The sequence below is a fragment of the Macaca mulatta genome, chromosome 11 (genome assembly GCF_049350105.2).
Source record: "Macaca mulatta isolate MMU2019108-1 chromosome 11, T2T-MMU8v2.0, whole genome shotgun sequence".
NCBI classification, from domain to species: Eukaryota; Metazoa; Chordata; class Mammalia; order Primates; family Cercopithecidae; genus Macaca; species Macaca mulatta.
This window is the reverse complement of record NC_133416.1, coordinates 95416706-95434076: the sequence shown is the minus strand read 5'-3', so window position 1 is coordinate 95434076 and position 17371 is coordinate 95416706. Positions and strand designations below refer to the sequence as shown.

The 17371-nt window shown below is 36.6% G+C and overlaps 1 protein-coding gene across 1 annotated transcript in view; it reads right to left on the bottom strand.

The window, feature by feature from the left end:
- TMTC3 (transmembrane O-mannosyltransferase targeting cadherins 3) overlaps positions 1-17371 on the bottom strand; it is a 56951-nt gene that overhangs the window by 12490 nt on the left and 27090 nt on the right. Inside the window, exons 8-10 of the mRNA XM_015152434.3 lie at positions 13654-13802; positions 11675-11795; positions 10102-10213 (exon numbers count right to left, since the gene is read on the bottom strand). Of these exons, the coding sequence (XP_015007920.1) occupies positions 10102-10213; positions 11675-11795; positions 13654-13802 (382 nt within the window). The remainder of the gene's footprint in view (positions 1-10101; positions 10214-11674; positions 11796-13653; positions 13803-17371) is intronic.

The following is a 17371-nucleotide window of genomic DNA, read 5'->3' as shown; positions in this document are numbered from 1 at the left end:
TAATTTTCCAGAATCCTAGTTGAATATATTTCATTTCTTATCTCTCCTCACATCTCTAATATCATATTTTCACTAGGAAAACAAAAGATTAGAAGGGAACTTACCTCACTGCTAAAGGTTATCAACTTATCTGCATGAATTTTGCATGTGTTTTTAATAGTAACAAACACCTGTGTACACAGGTTTACATTCACCATTCTTTGAAATGACAGTAGTTATTAGACACTGGTTCACGTGTCGTCTCAGTCATCCTGCCTAGGGATGCAAATGTGATGTAGCTGGGAAATTTTCAGGCAACTGTGTATGACTAATACACAGTTGCCCAACAGTGATATATTAGCTGCCCAACAGTGAAGTATTCTCACATTGATGGCTTAGGCAACTATGTAGATTTTCAGTATTCCTTGGATGTCCACAAAATTATAAATTTATTTAAAAAGATAAATTTATAAATATCTGGAATCTCCTAGGAACTCTCTATCCTTCATAAATATAGATGTAAAAATTACTAATAGCATTTTAAGAAATATAATAAAGATAATAAGTCATGATCAAATTGTGTATTACTGAAGGTAAGGTTGTTTTAACATTATGAACTCAATCGATGATATCCACTATATTAACAGACCAAAAAATAAAAATAAAAAGCTTATCTCAAATGGTGCACAAAAGCATTTGACAGAATCCAACATTTATTTGTGTTAAAAATTCTCAGCAAATGAAGAATTAAGAAAGTCAGGAGAGCTCTCCTATACTGCTGGTGGGAAATACATTCTTTGGAAAATAATTTAGCAGCCTTTAAAAAGTTAAACATACACAAATCATATGACCATGCCATTCTTCTCTCAGGTTTTTACCTAAGAGAAATAAAACATATATCCATAAAGACTGGTATATGAATGTTTGTAACAGCCATATTTGTAACAGCTCCAAACTGCGAACAATCCAAACATTCATTGACAGGTAAATGGATAAACAAACTGTGGTATATCCACGTGAAGGAATACTACTCAGCCATACCAAGGTATGGGTTTTTGATTCATACAACAACATGAATGAGTATCAAAATAACTGTGCAGAGTAAAAAAGCCAGGAAAAAAAAAAAGAGAGTCCATAGAGTACAATTCCATTCATATACAATTTTTGAAAAAGCACATTATCTGTACTGATAGAAAGCTTTTGCTTAGAGAAGGCTGGGGTGAAAAGGGGTAAGAGAGAGGTATTAGAAAAGGATCCAAGGAATTTGAGGGGTTTGATGGATATTTCCAGTATCTTAATTGTAGTTATGGTCTCACAGGTAATATACATATGCCAGAACTTATAAAATTATATATTTTAAACATGTATAGTCTATTGTATGTCAAATGTACTTCAAGACTGCTATTAAAAAAATTACAACTCAATCATTTCTTTGGGTTACTGCAAAAGCCTTCTAAATGATCTTCCAGCTTTACTGTTTTCTGCATAGCCAGTGATACTCAAAATTACACCGTATGTGCAAAGGTTGCTCTCTCATTTTATTGTCATCTCAAAGAAACTTCCTCTGAAAATTTCTAATCTCTATGCCCTTTTTATAGCTTTTATCACTTTCATATAAATACACATGTACATACATATGTGTAATATATATTTCATGTGTACATATGTATATATATTTACATGTGGTATTTGTTTACTTATGTTTATGCCTTTATTTAGAATGGAAACTCCATGAAGGGAGGAAATTTGTTTTATTTCTTCTGAATTCCCCAGCACTTAAAACAGTGTCTGACACATGGTAAATTTTCAAATACATGCCTGATGAACAAATATACCTACAGAGCCATTTGCTATCCATTCACTTTCAGCCTTCTTCCCTGCATTATACGTCTCTTTTGCTACCTCCTGTAGGAGTTTGGTCAGGGTGGTGGGAAAAGTTGTAAGAAAAAGTTATAGGGAAAGATGCAAACCTTCTTGGAAGGCCAGGGATTTTGCAAAAGCTTAGGAAGCGAATTGTGGCTGAAGGCAGCCAGATTCTCTTATCTGGAGCCTGAGAGCAAAGAGTAGATAACAAGGGAATGTAAATGAATTTATCTAGATAAATTTGTTTACTCCTGTCTCCAGAAATCAACCTTTGATTATTCATGCACAGGACTGCTCTCTACTCGGGGGGGTCGACAATGTTTATTACCCACATACTGTGTTTGCTCCAAGCCTTTATCATTAAATCTGTACTAAACAAATGCGAGCGGGGCTGGCTTAGGGTGGGCTGCACTCTGTTGGTGGCTGCTGCACTCTCTTGTTGGCGGTGCTGAGCCATGCGGTCCCCTAGTCGCACTGTCAGGCAAAATACCTGTGTCAGCATACTTCTTTCATATGTCACTCGGCCAGAGTCTGTGGGACAGACTCGGCAGGTGGTGCCCCGTATGAGGAACGCTGCAATGGATTGCGATGGAACCCTCAAAAACGAAGGTGAAGAGACTGCGCAGTAAGTCATTGGTGCCTGCTCGGGATTTGCAAGTTCGAGGGAACTGTTCAGGCTAGGGCTTCATCATGGGACAGTGGTTATTGGCTCAACAGAAACAGCATATAAAAGTACTGAAACAGCTGCTTAAAGCTAGTGGAGCCTCAGTTTTGCAGGCTCATAAGGGACCCAATGCAAACTGCTGTTTCCCATAACCCATGGTTCCCAGAAGAAGGCACGCTAGACATAGGACTCTGAGAACAAGTGTGGAGAAATCTTAACATCATGCCCAAGGGTATGAGGTCCCAGTAACATCTCTAATGTTATGGGCCTTAGTTAGGGCTGCTTTGGTCCCGCACTACACAGAAGAACCTAAAAAGGGAAGGGAGGAGAAATCATTACCTACCTTACCGCCTCCTCCTTCTCCCTCAGCCCCGCCAGTAAAGGGCAAAATACCAAAGAGGAAACTGAGGTTTTGCCTGAGCCCCCTCCTTCAATAAATTGAAAGAAAGACAAGGGATACACTACAGCTATGGGATTCTGTCTTAGGTAAGCAGCATTAGAAGGGGAGCTCTTGCCCGGTAATCCAAGATCAACAAGGCAATGGGGTATATGGACCCATTACTTTAACACTTATAAAGAGATAAGGAAAAACATTAAAGAAAACAGAGCTGCTAGCCCATTTATGAGAGGGTTAATTGAGGTCATTTTGCAGACCTCTAATAATGGCCACTGTTATTGCTCCCCTACCCCTGACATGGCTCTCTCAAAATCCTATTTGGGTAGAACAGTAGCCTTTAAAGGGAGAAAAATTACAAAGAGTCCATGAATTAGTTGAGGAGCAATTAAAAGCCAGCCATATAGAACCATCACACAGTCCTTGGAATTCACCCATTTTCGTCATTCCCAAAAAGTCTGGCCAATGGAGACTTCTGCATGACTTGCAGGCTATCGATGCTAATTTGTAACCTTTGGGGCCTCTTCAACAGGGTTTCCCTTACCCCGCAGCGATTCCTCAAGATTGGCCTTTAGTCATTATGGACTTAAAGGACTGTTTTTATACTATTCCCCTTGCAGAACAGGACAGAGAAAAATTTGCGTTTACAATACCAGCTATCAATAATGAAAGGCCAGCTCACTGATTTCATTGGGAAGTGCTTCCTCAAGGGATGCTGAACAGTCCTACCATGTGTCAGTATCATGTAAATCAGGCTTTGCTCCCAAGTAGAAAAGAATTTCCTAAATGCAAGATTATTCATTTTATAGATGATATTTTACTAGCATCCCCAACGGAGCCAGTAATTTTAAGTTTATATGCCTCTGTCATAAAGAATACACAGCTAAGAGGTTTAATCGCAGCACATGAAAAAGTATAATTGTCTTCTCCTTGAAAATATCTTGGATACATACTAACTTCCTGGTCAGTAAGACCTCAAAAGGTTAAATTAAATACTAGCAACTTGCATATCTTAAATAATTAGCAAAAATTACTGGGCGATATTAATTGGTTTTGCCCCATCTTGGGCATAACTACTGATAAGTTACAAAACCTGTTTTCTGTCCTACAGGGCAATACAACCCTAGATTCTCCCAGGCATTTAACTCTTGCAGCAAAAAGGGAAATTGAAGAAATAGAGCAAGCTGTTTCTCAGAGGTAACTAGATTGCATAGACCTGCAATATTCAGTTCAACTGTTTGTTTTTCCTACTAAACGTTCCCTAACAGGATTAATAGGACAGACAGCTCCAGGGCTATGCTTCCTAGGATGGGTTTTTTGCTCAAGTACTGGGACTAAAACACTATCTCCCTATATCCAGCTAGTTACTAAAGTCATCTATATAGGCTGCAGACAATGCAATCAGTTTCTAGATTATGACCCTGATGTCATAAGAATTCCTTTGAGTAAAAAGCAATTCAAAGCAATATTGTCTATCTCTAGATCTTCAGATAGCACTGTCTGATTATGCAGGCCATACAGAGCATGCCCTTCCTGCTGACAAACTACTTCTGTTCTTATCTCGTACTGCTGTAGTTGTGTCTACAAAAGTAGTTCACTCCCCCATACCTAAAGCTTTAACGCTTTTCACTGATGGTGCTGGTAAAAATAGAAAAGTGGTTATTTGGTGGAAACTGCATAATTCCCTCACTTGTTCTGGATTTACTAGCACTCAGAGAGCTGAGGTTGGAGCCTTAATATTGGCCCTGGAGATCTTTTCTGCTCAGTCTATCAATATTGTTAATGACTCTGCTTACTCTGTTTATTTATCACAGAACCTTAAGACAGCCTTCATTAAGTCCTCTCTCGAGCCCACCTGTGTGCACTTTTTCTTCAACTTCAGCAACTGCTGGATCAATATACACATCCTATTTTTAACATACATACTCAAGCCCACAGCCCACTGCTTGACTCACTGGCTAATGGCAATGAACAAGCAGATCTATAGGTTATGACATCACTGCTTGACCAAGCCACCCAATTGCATCAATTTTTTCCAACAAAACTGAAGAAACTTAACTAAACAATTTCAACTTACGCAAAGACTAGCTAAACAAATTATTTTACAATGCCCACATTGCCAACTCACAGGCACGTGCCCTCCTTCAACAGGTGTTAACCCTAGAGGACTAGAACCTAATCAGTTATGGCAAACAAATCTTATTCACATCCTTGAATTTGGAAAACTCAGATACACATGTATCCACTTATACCAATTCTCACCTAATTACCACACATGCTTTTCCTGAAGAGTCTTCCCAATATGTTATTAAACATTTTCTCTTAATTTTTGTGTTTATGGGGTGGCCCACAAAAATTAAAACTGATAATGGTCTGGCTTATGCCAGCTCACAAGGTCAACAATTTTGTCACACATGGAACATCCAATCTTCCACAGGTATCCCTTATAACCCTCAAGGACAGGCCATAGTAGAATGTGTCCACTCTACCCTTAAAAATAAGCTCAAAAAACAAAAAAGGGAGAATATAAGTAAGGATCCTGCAACACTATTGGTGTAAGCCTTATTCACCCTTAATTTTTAAAATTTAGATGATAAATTTCAATCAGCCATAGAAAAGCATTTCACTAAAGCCCTTCAAAACATAAAACCTATGGTTTTATGGAAAGATGTAAATAGTAATGTATGGTGTGGTCCAAATGATTTAACATGGGGAAGAGGATATGCTTGTATTCACAACCCCTCAGGTCCTCTATGGATTCCAGCATGACACATCAAACCATACTATGGTGTCACTAGGACCCAACCTGGTATCAGAAATGAAGGAAATGACCCTGCAGGGCCAGCAGCCCCAGAGGATGCGGCTTTCTCGAATGACACAAGCCCCAGACATTACCTGGGGGATGCTGACGAAGACAATTCAGGAGGCTGAGTGAATCCTGTTCTGGACACAGACACTATTCACTCCAGATAATTTGTTCCTTACTATGCTTTCAGTTGTACATTACAACTCTCGTAGGACATTGGTTTTTCTTATTCTCTCACTTTGCCTGCTATCTGTACCTGCTACTCTCTATTAGGCCCATCTTCTAAATCCGTCTTTCTTTCACCCTGTTACCTGGGCAGACACCCCCTTCCCGGCCTCTAATAATGTAACTGCTTGGCTAGGGGGGATTAACATACCCCCAGTGGGGTTCCTTAGTAACGACACACATTGGACTGAGCTGCCAAGTAACACTACATGTCACTCCTTAATTGGAAAAGAATATTACTAATTGTATTCATGCTTGTCTTATGTTACTTACTAATTCTAGGATGCAAAGCTGGAATATGAGTTATAACTGCTGCGCCTGACAAACCTGTTGCTGCACACATCTGTACTCTTCAATCAATAAAACTTGATGCAAAAAACAGAAAAGGGGGAGATGTAGGAATTCGGTCAGGGTGGTGGGAAAAGTCGGGAAAGATGCAAACCTTTTTGGAAGGTCGGGAGGTTTTGCAAAAGCTTCAGAAGGGAATTATGGCTGAAGGCAGCCAGATTCTCTTATCCAGAGCCTGAGAGCAAAGGGTAGATAACAAAGGAATGTAAAGGAACTTATCTAGATAAATTTGTTTACTCCTGTCTCCAGAAACCAATCTTTGATCACTTGCGCACAGGACTGCTCTCTACTCGGGGGGTTGACAATGTTTATTACATACAAATTGTGTTTGCTCCAAGCCTTTATCATTAAATCTGTATTAAATAAATGTGACCAGGGCTGGCTTATGGGGGGTGCACTCTCTCGATGGCTGCTGCACTCTCTCATCGGTGGTGCTGAGCCGTGAGGTCTCCCAGCTGCACTGTCAGGCAAAATACCTGTGTCAGCATACCTCTTTCATCTGTCACTCAGCCAGAGTCTGTAGGACACACTTGGTAACCTCCTTTCCTGGCTCCAGTGAAAATAATGCCATTAATATTTACCAGCTCATATTTACTGAATATACATTATTGCCTAGAAACTGGCCCAAGTCTTATATAACCAGTATTTAACATAATCCATACAAAAGAATGGAGATATTATTACTTCAAATTTGTAGATAGAAAACTTAGAGTGACTGAACTAAATTTGAGAAAAGGTCTGATGCCAGAGTCAAAACTTTTAACTAACCATCACGCTAGTTGTCCATTTTAACCTTATCTTGGTTACTGTCTTGCCCCATCTAAACTATCTAACTCTAAACATACAGTAAAATAACATGTCATTTCATCTGTCAAACCCATCTAGGAAGAATACAGCTTAAAAAAACATGGAATAAGCCAAGAAACCTCTAGATGCCACATTCAATGTTTCTAAGTTTAAACGCTTTATTCATAACACATTATAATAAACTGGTTTACTTGTTTTCCTATCCCATGGCTTATTATTAATAGAAAGAGCAATTCTGAAAGTGTGATAGTGAAATCAAACTGAAGAAGAAAGGTTCAACAAATATCTCAAAAACAGCAATTAGTGACAATTGACAATGAGCGGGAAAATCATTTAAAAACTGAGTGTCCATATCAGCAACATCCTGTGATAGGCACACTAGTCACTAGACAAAACTGAATGTGTACACACACTCCCCACACACTTAACTTAGTATTTACAACAATGCTGTGAGACAGATTTCTAAAATAGATCCCATTTTAGAAACAAGCAAGAAGAGTCTGAGAGGCCTAAGTAGCATCTCAGTCTCAAAGCCCTTGTGTGCCTGATAATCAAAGATGGCTGCTTCTCTAAAAACTCCTAGAATCTAATTAATCCATGCATTGTACATCTCAAGACTTAAGAAAGTAATGAATTAAAATATTTAGTGACTGCTGACTGTGCATAGGACCCTACTTGATGACGCTGGGGTACAAAAATGAATCAGATATTCCTGCTACCCCAAGGAAGCTCCACAGTTTAAACAAATATTTTAAATAAATTTGTATTTAAAATAAAATATAGCACTAAATAGAAAATTACAAATATAGGAAAGATACAGAGGAAGTTAAGGGGTTTTACAGATGAAAACTATTTGCTTATAGCTGGAAAGATAGGAAGAGTTTTAGAAGTCACTGGAAAATGGGAGGAAAGGGAGAAGGGAGAAATTCTAATCTCAAGGAAGAAAATAAAGGCAAAGAAGTAAGGAAGTACAGGACATCAATCCCATAGTCCAAGAAAAACTAAACTACATGAAGGTCTAACGGAGATAAAACTGAAAGGCTAGACCATCAGTTATATTTTCACAACTTTTTCTTCACCTTTCTCTAATTGAAACTTAGCTTTGTTTTGGAGACATGGTTACCTTTAGCCCTTTCAAGTGGTGACTGTGTTCTTTTCTATCCTTTGTGACACTGGGCCTGGGGGAAAAACAGATACCTTCTTCCTTGATCCATGTTGCCATTTTTGGACAATTCTCTCTCCTTTTACCATACTCATCTCTGATTGTAATTTAACTCTATTATCGACTATTCCTATTAGTGTTGTAGTCACCAATTCCTGGATCACAGACTCTGGCTCCCTGTTGCTTTCTCTAACATTACATTTGTCAAAATTCTTAATGATTTAGTGATTTCATAATCCATATAGCTATTAATCTTTGAATACTGTGGTCTTGATGACTTTTTTCCCAAAAGATTTTCACCTTCTTTCTACCTTAGCCAGTTAGTGCAATGGTCATAGTTGTACTTACTAGAAGAAAACAACAGTGTCCGACACGCTGCACCCCTTCAAGGATATTTAGTAATGCGTGGAGGTTTCTTTTTGGTCATCACTCTGAATGGAAAATAATGATGGCATTTGGTGGATGGGGGCCATGTCTGGTACACCTTCTGTAATACAGTTCTACACTAAAAATGCCAATAGCACTCCTATCGAAAAATACTGCTGCTCTAGCTACATCCTACTCAGATATCAACAATTCCTCAGATCCACTGATCTTGTTACCTTTCCTCCATCCCTCATCCTCTCTTGCATCCCTTCTTAATCAGCTTAGATTTGGTGGTTCATCATTTATTCACTCCTTAAACCCTTTCTTGATTAGTAATACACAACTGACAAAACTTTAATCCTATTTAACAGAATTTTCCATGTGTATGCCATCACTATTATAGCTAAAAAGTTGCAAGAGAAAAACATGTAACCATACCACCTTTTTTTTTTTTGAGACAGAGTGTTACTCTGTCACCCAGACTGGAGTGCAGTGGTGAGACCTTGGCTCGCTGCAACCTCTGCCTCCCAGGCTCCAGCAATTCTTGTGCCTCAGTCACCCAAGTAGCTGGGATTACAGGCAGTTGCCACAGTGCCTGGCTAATTTGTGTATTTTTAGTAGAGATGGGGTTCTACCATGTTGCCCAAGCTGGTCTCAAACTCCTGACCTCAAGTGATCTGCCCACCTTGGCCTCCCAAAGTGCTGGGATTACAGACTTGAGCCACTGTTTCTGGCCCAAACTGGCTTAAAAAACAAAGCCAAAACCCTCTTATCTTACCATCCTTTCTTGACTCCATACCTAGCACTACCACTATTTCTTATCAACACCCTTCAAAAGAGTTTTCTATATGAACTGTATCCAATTATTCTTTAACCATTCTCTTAAGCTCACTACCATCAGGCTTTTGTACCCATCATTCCACCAAAATTGCTTATCCATATCCATGCCACCCAACAACTCTATGTTAAGAAAAAGTCCATAAATGTTTTTGTTTGTTTTGAGACAGAGTCTCACTCTGTCACCCAGGCTGGAGTGCAGTGGTATAACCATGTGATCATAGCTCACTGCAGCCTTGAACTCCTGGGCTCAAGGAATCCTCCTACCTGAGCCTCCCAAGTAGCCGAGATTACATGCCCACACTACCATGCCTGGCTAATTTTTTAATTTTTGTTTTGTAGAGACAGGATCTTGCTTTGTTGCCCAGGCTGGTCATGAACTCCTGGGTTCAACTGACCCTCCTGTGTCAGCCTCCAAAAGTGCTGGGAATACAGGTGTGAACTATCAGAGAATACTGATACTGAATACAAGTATCAGTCTGATATTAAGTGGCTATTATATGTAATCCAATTCAAAATAAGCAAGCACTGAACTCTAGTATTCAAGTCACTTAGAATAAAAGTAAATAAACTCTATCTTATTTCCCCCATGGATAATCAAAACTTTTTTAAAAATAAAATTCATGAATTTATTAGTTAATAACGCTTACCTGGCTGAACATGGGTAGCCTGTAGGAAGTATTTCAAAGCTCTCTCAAAGTTCTTTTCATTTTCCAGAGCATGACCCACATTATTCCATAGTTTGGCATTATTTTTATTTACCTTAAATACAAGCACAGATAGACTCCAGTTCATACAAATATTTCTTTGGTATACTATTAAGAAAATAATGTTCTATGGAAATGTCTCTGGGGATGACACAGGAGTCAAATAAAGACTGCTTCACCAAATTTACTCTCCCTTCACCTGAACACCAACATACTAAAACCATAACAGTCTTATTTCATTCATGTTATATATTAACATTTTACTGAAAATGTTATTTGATGAAAGTACAGTGGTGTTTCAAAACTTCTGCTCTACCATTGTATTTTTAGGAGCAAAAGCACTGGAACATGAGAATGTGTTTAAATGTTGCACTGATGACTTATTTTTAGACTTGACATATTTAAAGTTATTTATGTAGTCCATTATGGTAACGGAAACCCTGAGATTAAACCTCTGAGTCAATCTGTGTTTTCAAAGTTCACAGATTGCCGTGGTGTTCTTGCAGACAGATGACACTTAGCCAAGGAACTAATTGCAGCGGTTGTGGCTATAGGTTCCAACCACTGTTCTGGGAGTGAGTATAAGCAAAATTCTGGAAAATTATGGGGCTCCACTGGTCTCCTAGGAGTATGGTTTAATAAGCATGGTAATGAGGTCTCACTTGTTGGCAGACTTCTGAGCTGGGAGAGAGTAGAGTTACTGAGTTGTATAAGAAGAGAGTCATCTGATCTTAAGTAGATGTGGAATCAAGAAGTCACACAGACTACTGGAATGAGGCGGCAATCCAATAAAGCTAAACAACAAAGAGTTAAGAAATAGTCCAAAGGAAGTAAAAATTCAGGTATCTGAAGAGGGGTACTGGTAAGGGAGAGCTTGAAAACATCTTTGCTGATAACCTTTAAAAAAAACAAATTTTTGTTTTTTAAAAGACCTTTTTCCAATTTATAAGGTACATTCTACAGGACAATCTTATGTCCTTCCTTTCTGCCAATGCTTATCTTTCTGATGGTATTGTAACCACTGGTTATTTTCCACATCGTTGGGTACATTTTTTTTTTTTTTTTGCTGTGCATTTTATTCTACTGAATTGATGCCATCAATTATAAAACTCACTATTATTTTAAGTACCATTAAGAAAGAAAAAAGGACACTAACTTAAGATGCTTTTCACTCTAAGACTTACTTGATTTCAGAGATATAAAAAAGGAAAAAAACGAGCACCTTTAGAACCAATGAAATATACTATTCTGATTTAAACATCGTGTCATTTGAGCTTCCAATAACTGTATAGCATTTAGGGAATTATCATATATGCTTTGGGCATATAGCTTAGTATTATTCAGAGCATTTGGTTATGGCATATATTAAACAACAAATTATTTTTATTAATCTTTTAGTGAAGTACTTAATCTTGACTGTTAAATGTCTAATTAAAAACAAAGTTAAAACAGCTTAGAAATTGTTCCAAGAAATCACTGATGACATACTTTCCCGTAATTCTGAACAACACTTTACCTTCAAGGCTGACATAAACAAAGTATATTCCGATTCCCAATCCCAATTTCTGTGGAATGTTTTCAAGGAATGAGTGAGTATCACCATAGACAGACAAATCCAGGAAAGCTTTTTAAACACACTGTTTAAGAGAAAAAAAGCAAAACAAAAAAAAATTGTCTTCATCACCAAAAGCATTTTACCTTTTAGAACAGAGGTAAGAAGTATCTTAAATGCTCCTAAAATATCAGATGTGAATTTATTCTAATTCATTCTAATGATCACCCAACTTTAGAGGACACAACACCAAAAAAATTAAATATTGTGAATATGACTTTCCAGTCAACTGAATTATATATGCTAATATTGGCTATATTTCAAAAGTTCTGTTTAAATTAAATGATTATAAATGGATAAAATCAATTTTTAAATGTGACTTTTTATATTTACAGTCCTTTTTGCCATTTTCTACAACTGAGTATTCTTAATTGAGTTTAGAAAGGTTTGGTCAACCTTACCACTGGTCACATTTGAAAATGTTTTGCTTACAATTTATACCAAGGCTATTATGATATTCTTTATTTCTCTACTGTAAAGCTAGAATTGTCTATTAAAAGGCATAGTAAAAGTGACTCTTCATTAAACAGAGGCAAATTACTTATACAACTTTAGGTTAATTATTTCAAGGCTCAATTCCTCACTTATAATCTTTATGATCTTGTTTAGTGTTAATAGTCTCTGAGTCTGTGTTTTTGTTCCTATAACATGGTTTAATTTCTTTCGTTTTGATAGATCCACTTAACTAGGACACATGAGTATGGATGAGAAAGAACATGGTCATTAGAAGCAGTCAGATGTAAATCTGAAACAAGACTGTTATTTACTAGCTGTGTGATCTTGGGTAATATGGCTTCAATGTTCACATCTGCAAAATAGACTTAAGAAGTTCAAGATTAAATGAGAAAACAAATCTAAAGTGTTTATCATGGTCCTTAGTACATGGCAGGCATTCAAAAATGGGTAGTGATTATAAATGGATATGTGGGTAGAAGCTAAAAGAAAAGGTTTGGTAGATGGCAATAAAAAATTGCGGACATGGATGAGATTATCTGTGGAACACATGCAGTGTGAAAAAAGTGGCTATAAGACTTTGAAAAATGTAAATATTCAAAGAGCAGGTACAGCCAGAAGAATTAATCAAGAGAAACACTTTTTACAGACACTAGGGAAATGAATTTTAAATTAAAAGAGTTGATTTAGTTTAGCTACTAGGAGGTACTTTGTTGTATATTAAGGGTGAAGTGGAGAGAAGTCAGAATTCTGTGGGGTTAGGGGTGACTAGAAAATGGGAAAGTGAGAGAAGTGACTATTTCTTTTTCAAGTTGCAAATTCAAAGTTAATATTATTACATCAGTATTACTTGACCTTTAACAACTTGCTTGATTTGGTAATTTTAGTGCCACAGCTTAAGTATACAACGAGATAATAACTATAACAATGATAGTTCCTAAGCATATATAGTGTGACTACGCTTTCCTTAACTGTTAGTCTGAGGCAACTAGGATACAAAGATTATAATGAAGATAGTGATGATAGCAAGAAATTACAGATCGCTTACCATATGAATTTTATATATAGTAACTCAATACGACTCACTTAAGTAGGATGACTAGTATCTTAGTTCACTGAATATGGAAGTGGCAATGGTCATTTGTGACTTTATTCTCAGTAACATCCTTGTTTTCATTTGGGACTGACTCAAAGTTTGTTCTGTCTCAGGCTGTAAAATCAAATTGCATAAATATGGGGAAGAACACAGAATAAGTAGGTGCTGTGGAGCTTTCCTAACTTGTCTTACAAGACAAATGTGGAGATTATGGAGATGAAAAACCAAAAGATACAAAAGCATGACTTAGAAAACTGAACTAAATACTTAAATTTTAACATGTGTCATACTTAATTCCATAGTAAGCATTACATGAACTGACATTTAAATTCACCTTTTTGTTGATATTTTCTGCCATCCATGGGCTACCAAAATACAGAATCCCATGCTGGGAACATATAATACTCGCTCAGCAACAACAAATCCAACTGGAAAAAAAAGGTTCGATGCAGGAATAAATGGTAATGCCATTAAACAAAGCGCCTACAAAAAAAAAAAAAAAAAGATTTAACAATTTATAATAAATTTATAATAAATTAAGAAATATATGGGCATCTGATACTCGAATTCAAATATTTTATCATTTAATTTGAATAGTGTACTGGTAAACTATTTTTAATAATACTGTGAAGAATATTAATTTAAACATAAAGAAGGCAACTTAGGCATTAACGAACATCAGGATGTATGTAAGCAAGGTGAAATGGAAATCTTGAATTCTAGAAGTTATAATTACAAGATATCTATGAACTTTCTTCAAAAACAAGATTTCTAGGTGTGCTTGGAAGTGATTACTCCTTGAAATTAAAATTTAAACCATTACAGCATTTTAAATTTGAGAAGCATAATTAGCTATTATCTCACTGGTTTTCTGTAAAGAATATGTTTGCATAGTAAAATATAAAAACTTTAATTAATGTAAATATTCACATCTTTAAGAAAAATTAAACAATAAAGGTTCATCCAGTTAAATAAAAAGTGGAAGTACTTTTTGAAATTGTATCTAAAATAACACACTCAAACAACTCAATCGTAAGAAAACAACCCAATTTAAAAAATGGGCAAAGGAGATAAACAGATATTCCTCAGAAGATAACATGCCCATGGCCAACAAGTATATAAATGTTCAACATCACTATCATTAGGGAAGTGAAAATTAAAACCACAATGAGATATCATCTCACACCTGTAAGAATGGCTATTATCAAAAAGGCAAAAGATAACAAATGTTGGCAAGAACGTAAAGGAAACACTTGCACAGTGTTGGTAGGATGTAAATTAGCATTGCCATTAAGCAAACAGTATGGAGACTCCTCAAAAAATTAAAAATAGAACTACCACGTGATCCAGCATCCTCACTACTGGGTATAGATCCAAAGGAAATGAAATCAGTAAGTTGAAGAGAGATCTGACCTCCCCTGTTCATTGCAGCATTTTTCAATTTACAATAGCCAAGATATAGGAACAACCTAAGTATCCATCAACAGATTACTGGATGAAAAAAATGTGGTACATATACACTTTGGAATACTATTTAGCCTTAAAATAGAGGAAATCCTGTCATTTTGACATGGATAAAACCGGAGGACACCATGTCCAGCCACAGAAATACAAGTAACACATGATCTCACTTGTATGTAGAATTTGTAAAAGTTGAACTCACAGAAGTAGAGTAAATGGTGGTCACCAGGGTTGGAGGGAGAAGGATGGGGAAAGGTTGGTAAAAGGCATAAAACTTCAGTTAGGAGGAATATAAATTAAACAAATAAAAATTTTACACATCTAGCTATGTGCGTGTGGTAAAAATAAGATGATAATGAAATATGCTAATAGGTTTTTCAACAAATCAAAACTACAAAGGCTGATTAAAAAAAATTTAAACATGTCAATTTTTACAACTTTACTACTTTAAGGAACCGCATGATATTGGAAACTGAGGGAACAAAATCAGGTGTTGTTCAGACAAGACAGCAGACTACTGTACCTTAGCATTACTTCACATAACATCCTGAAAGGTTAAATGTATTTAACTAGAAGCTTGGTGTATGCATAAAAATAAAACTGACCCCCTTTAAATCAACAGTCTTTCATTCTATAAGAATTTCTAAAATTACTAATATAACACTGAACAATGAAATGAAACATAAAAATGTTTAGATTTCTTACCATTCTGAAAATGGGATGACATGTGGTTTCCACATTATACACCCACAAAACACTAGCACATAAATAGCTTGTGAAGGAAATAAGTTTGGTCACTATTAGGAAATCTGTTTCTATGGACATCTGCTTCCATATTTTGTTACCGTGATTTGTTTTATAGTACCTAATTGAATAAACAAGTTAAAACTTTAGCTTCACAAGTTTGAGACTCTTCTAATGGGCTAAGGTGAAAGAATATCTTTTTCTATTTGACTTAATTTGTGAAATACAGAGGTATATACATTGAAAAGAATACTCTCTCCACAAATGTTCACACATTAATGATTTGTAATAAGGCAACACTGAATCTGAGGAAAATCACTACCATCAAACTGGTCACCATCATACCAATTTACAGGTCTGACACTTCAGTTTTTTAAAATCAAAAAGGTAAGAACAACTAAGAGTGCATAGAATTCACTTTCCATTTCCCAGAGATGCTTGACAAAAAATGTGAAACAGATAAAGTTCCTGAATATGTACGTAGTTCATTGAAAAAAAAATTATACTTATTAATTCATGGCCGCCCTAAGGCAATTTCATTTGAAGGAATTAAGTGTTAAATTCACCCAAAAGTGTATTGTAGACTGATGCATAAGCTATACAAAAAAAAAAAAAAAAAAACCTCTCAGGAAAAATCTATAGGTCCTCTAATGATTAACTTATTCACAAGTCCTAATATGCTCTCTAATAATGTATGTCAACCTAGTTAACTATCACTATCTTTTAATTTCCTTCTTCCAGTAATATAAACTGTCCTTAAATGTTAGGATATTAGTAGAAAGAGCAAAGAGTTCAAGACAAATCTGCTTTACTTCTCATTTCCTACATAAGGCAAACCACTCAGTTGCCTCAAGAGTCTTTCTTTTCTTCTTCTTCCTTTTTTTTTTTTTTTTGACAGGGTCTTGTCTGTCATCCAGGATACAGTATAGTGGCATGATCATAGTCTACTGCACCCCTGAACTCTTGGGCTCAAGCAATCCTCCTGCCTCAGCTTCCCAAGTACCTAGGACTACAGGTATGCACTACCATGCCTGGCTAATTAAAAAAATTTTTTTAGAGATGGGATCTCACTATCTTGCCCAGGCTTGTCTCAAACTCCTGGCCTCCATTGATCTTCCCATTTCTGTCTCCCAAGGCACTGGGATTACAGGCATGAGCCACTGAACCCAGTTAGTTCTTTACAAATAAAATGGGGATTAATAACGACTTACATTTTGCTGTTGACAAATATATGACATCTTATCTAATAAGTGCGTAAGATGGTAACTAGTCTTTGGTAGGTACTACTTTGTTCTACTTATCCCTTCCAGAGATCTTCAGAAAATATCACCATAAAAAATAGCACATTTATTAGGACTATACCGAAAGTAAAGTTATGCTTAAGGCCACAGCTGTTCCATTTTTATATGCATTTTAAATTCAGTTTACATTACATGCACCATTATTTTATTTGCTGAAACCTTAATTCCCCTACCTCTCCTTTTTTTAAACTTTCTTTTAGCAAAACTCCAGCTTTGGATGTATTCTACCATTTATTTCTTTTGTCTGTATTTATCAGAGTGGCAATGCGCTGCTAGAGAAAGTCCCTAAGCTGAACAGATTAATACTATCATAAAAGCATAAGCACCAAGTTCAAATTTATCCTTAAGACTGTTTAGGATTTCTAGGTTTCTCTGGAAAGTTCCACTTTTTTTTTTTTTTTTTTTTTTTTTGAGACGGAGTCTCGCTCTGTCATCCAGGCTGGAGTGCAGTGGCCGGATCTCAGCTCACTGCAAGCTCCGCCTCCCAGGTTTACGCCATGCTCCTGCCTCAGCCTCCCGAGTAGCTGGGACTACAGGCGCCCGCCA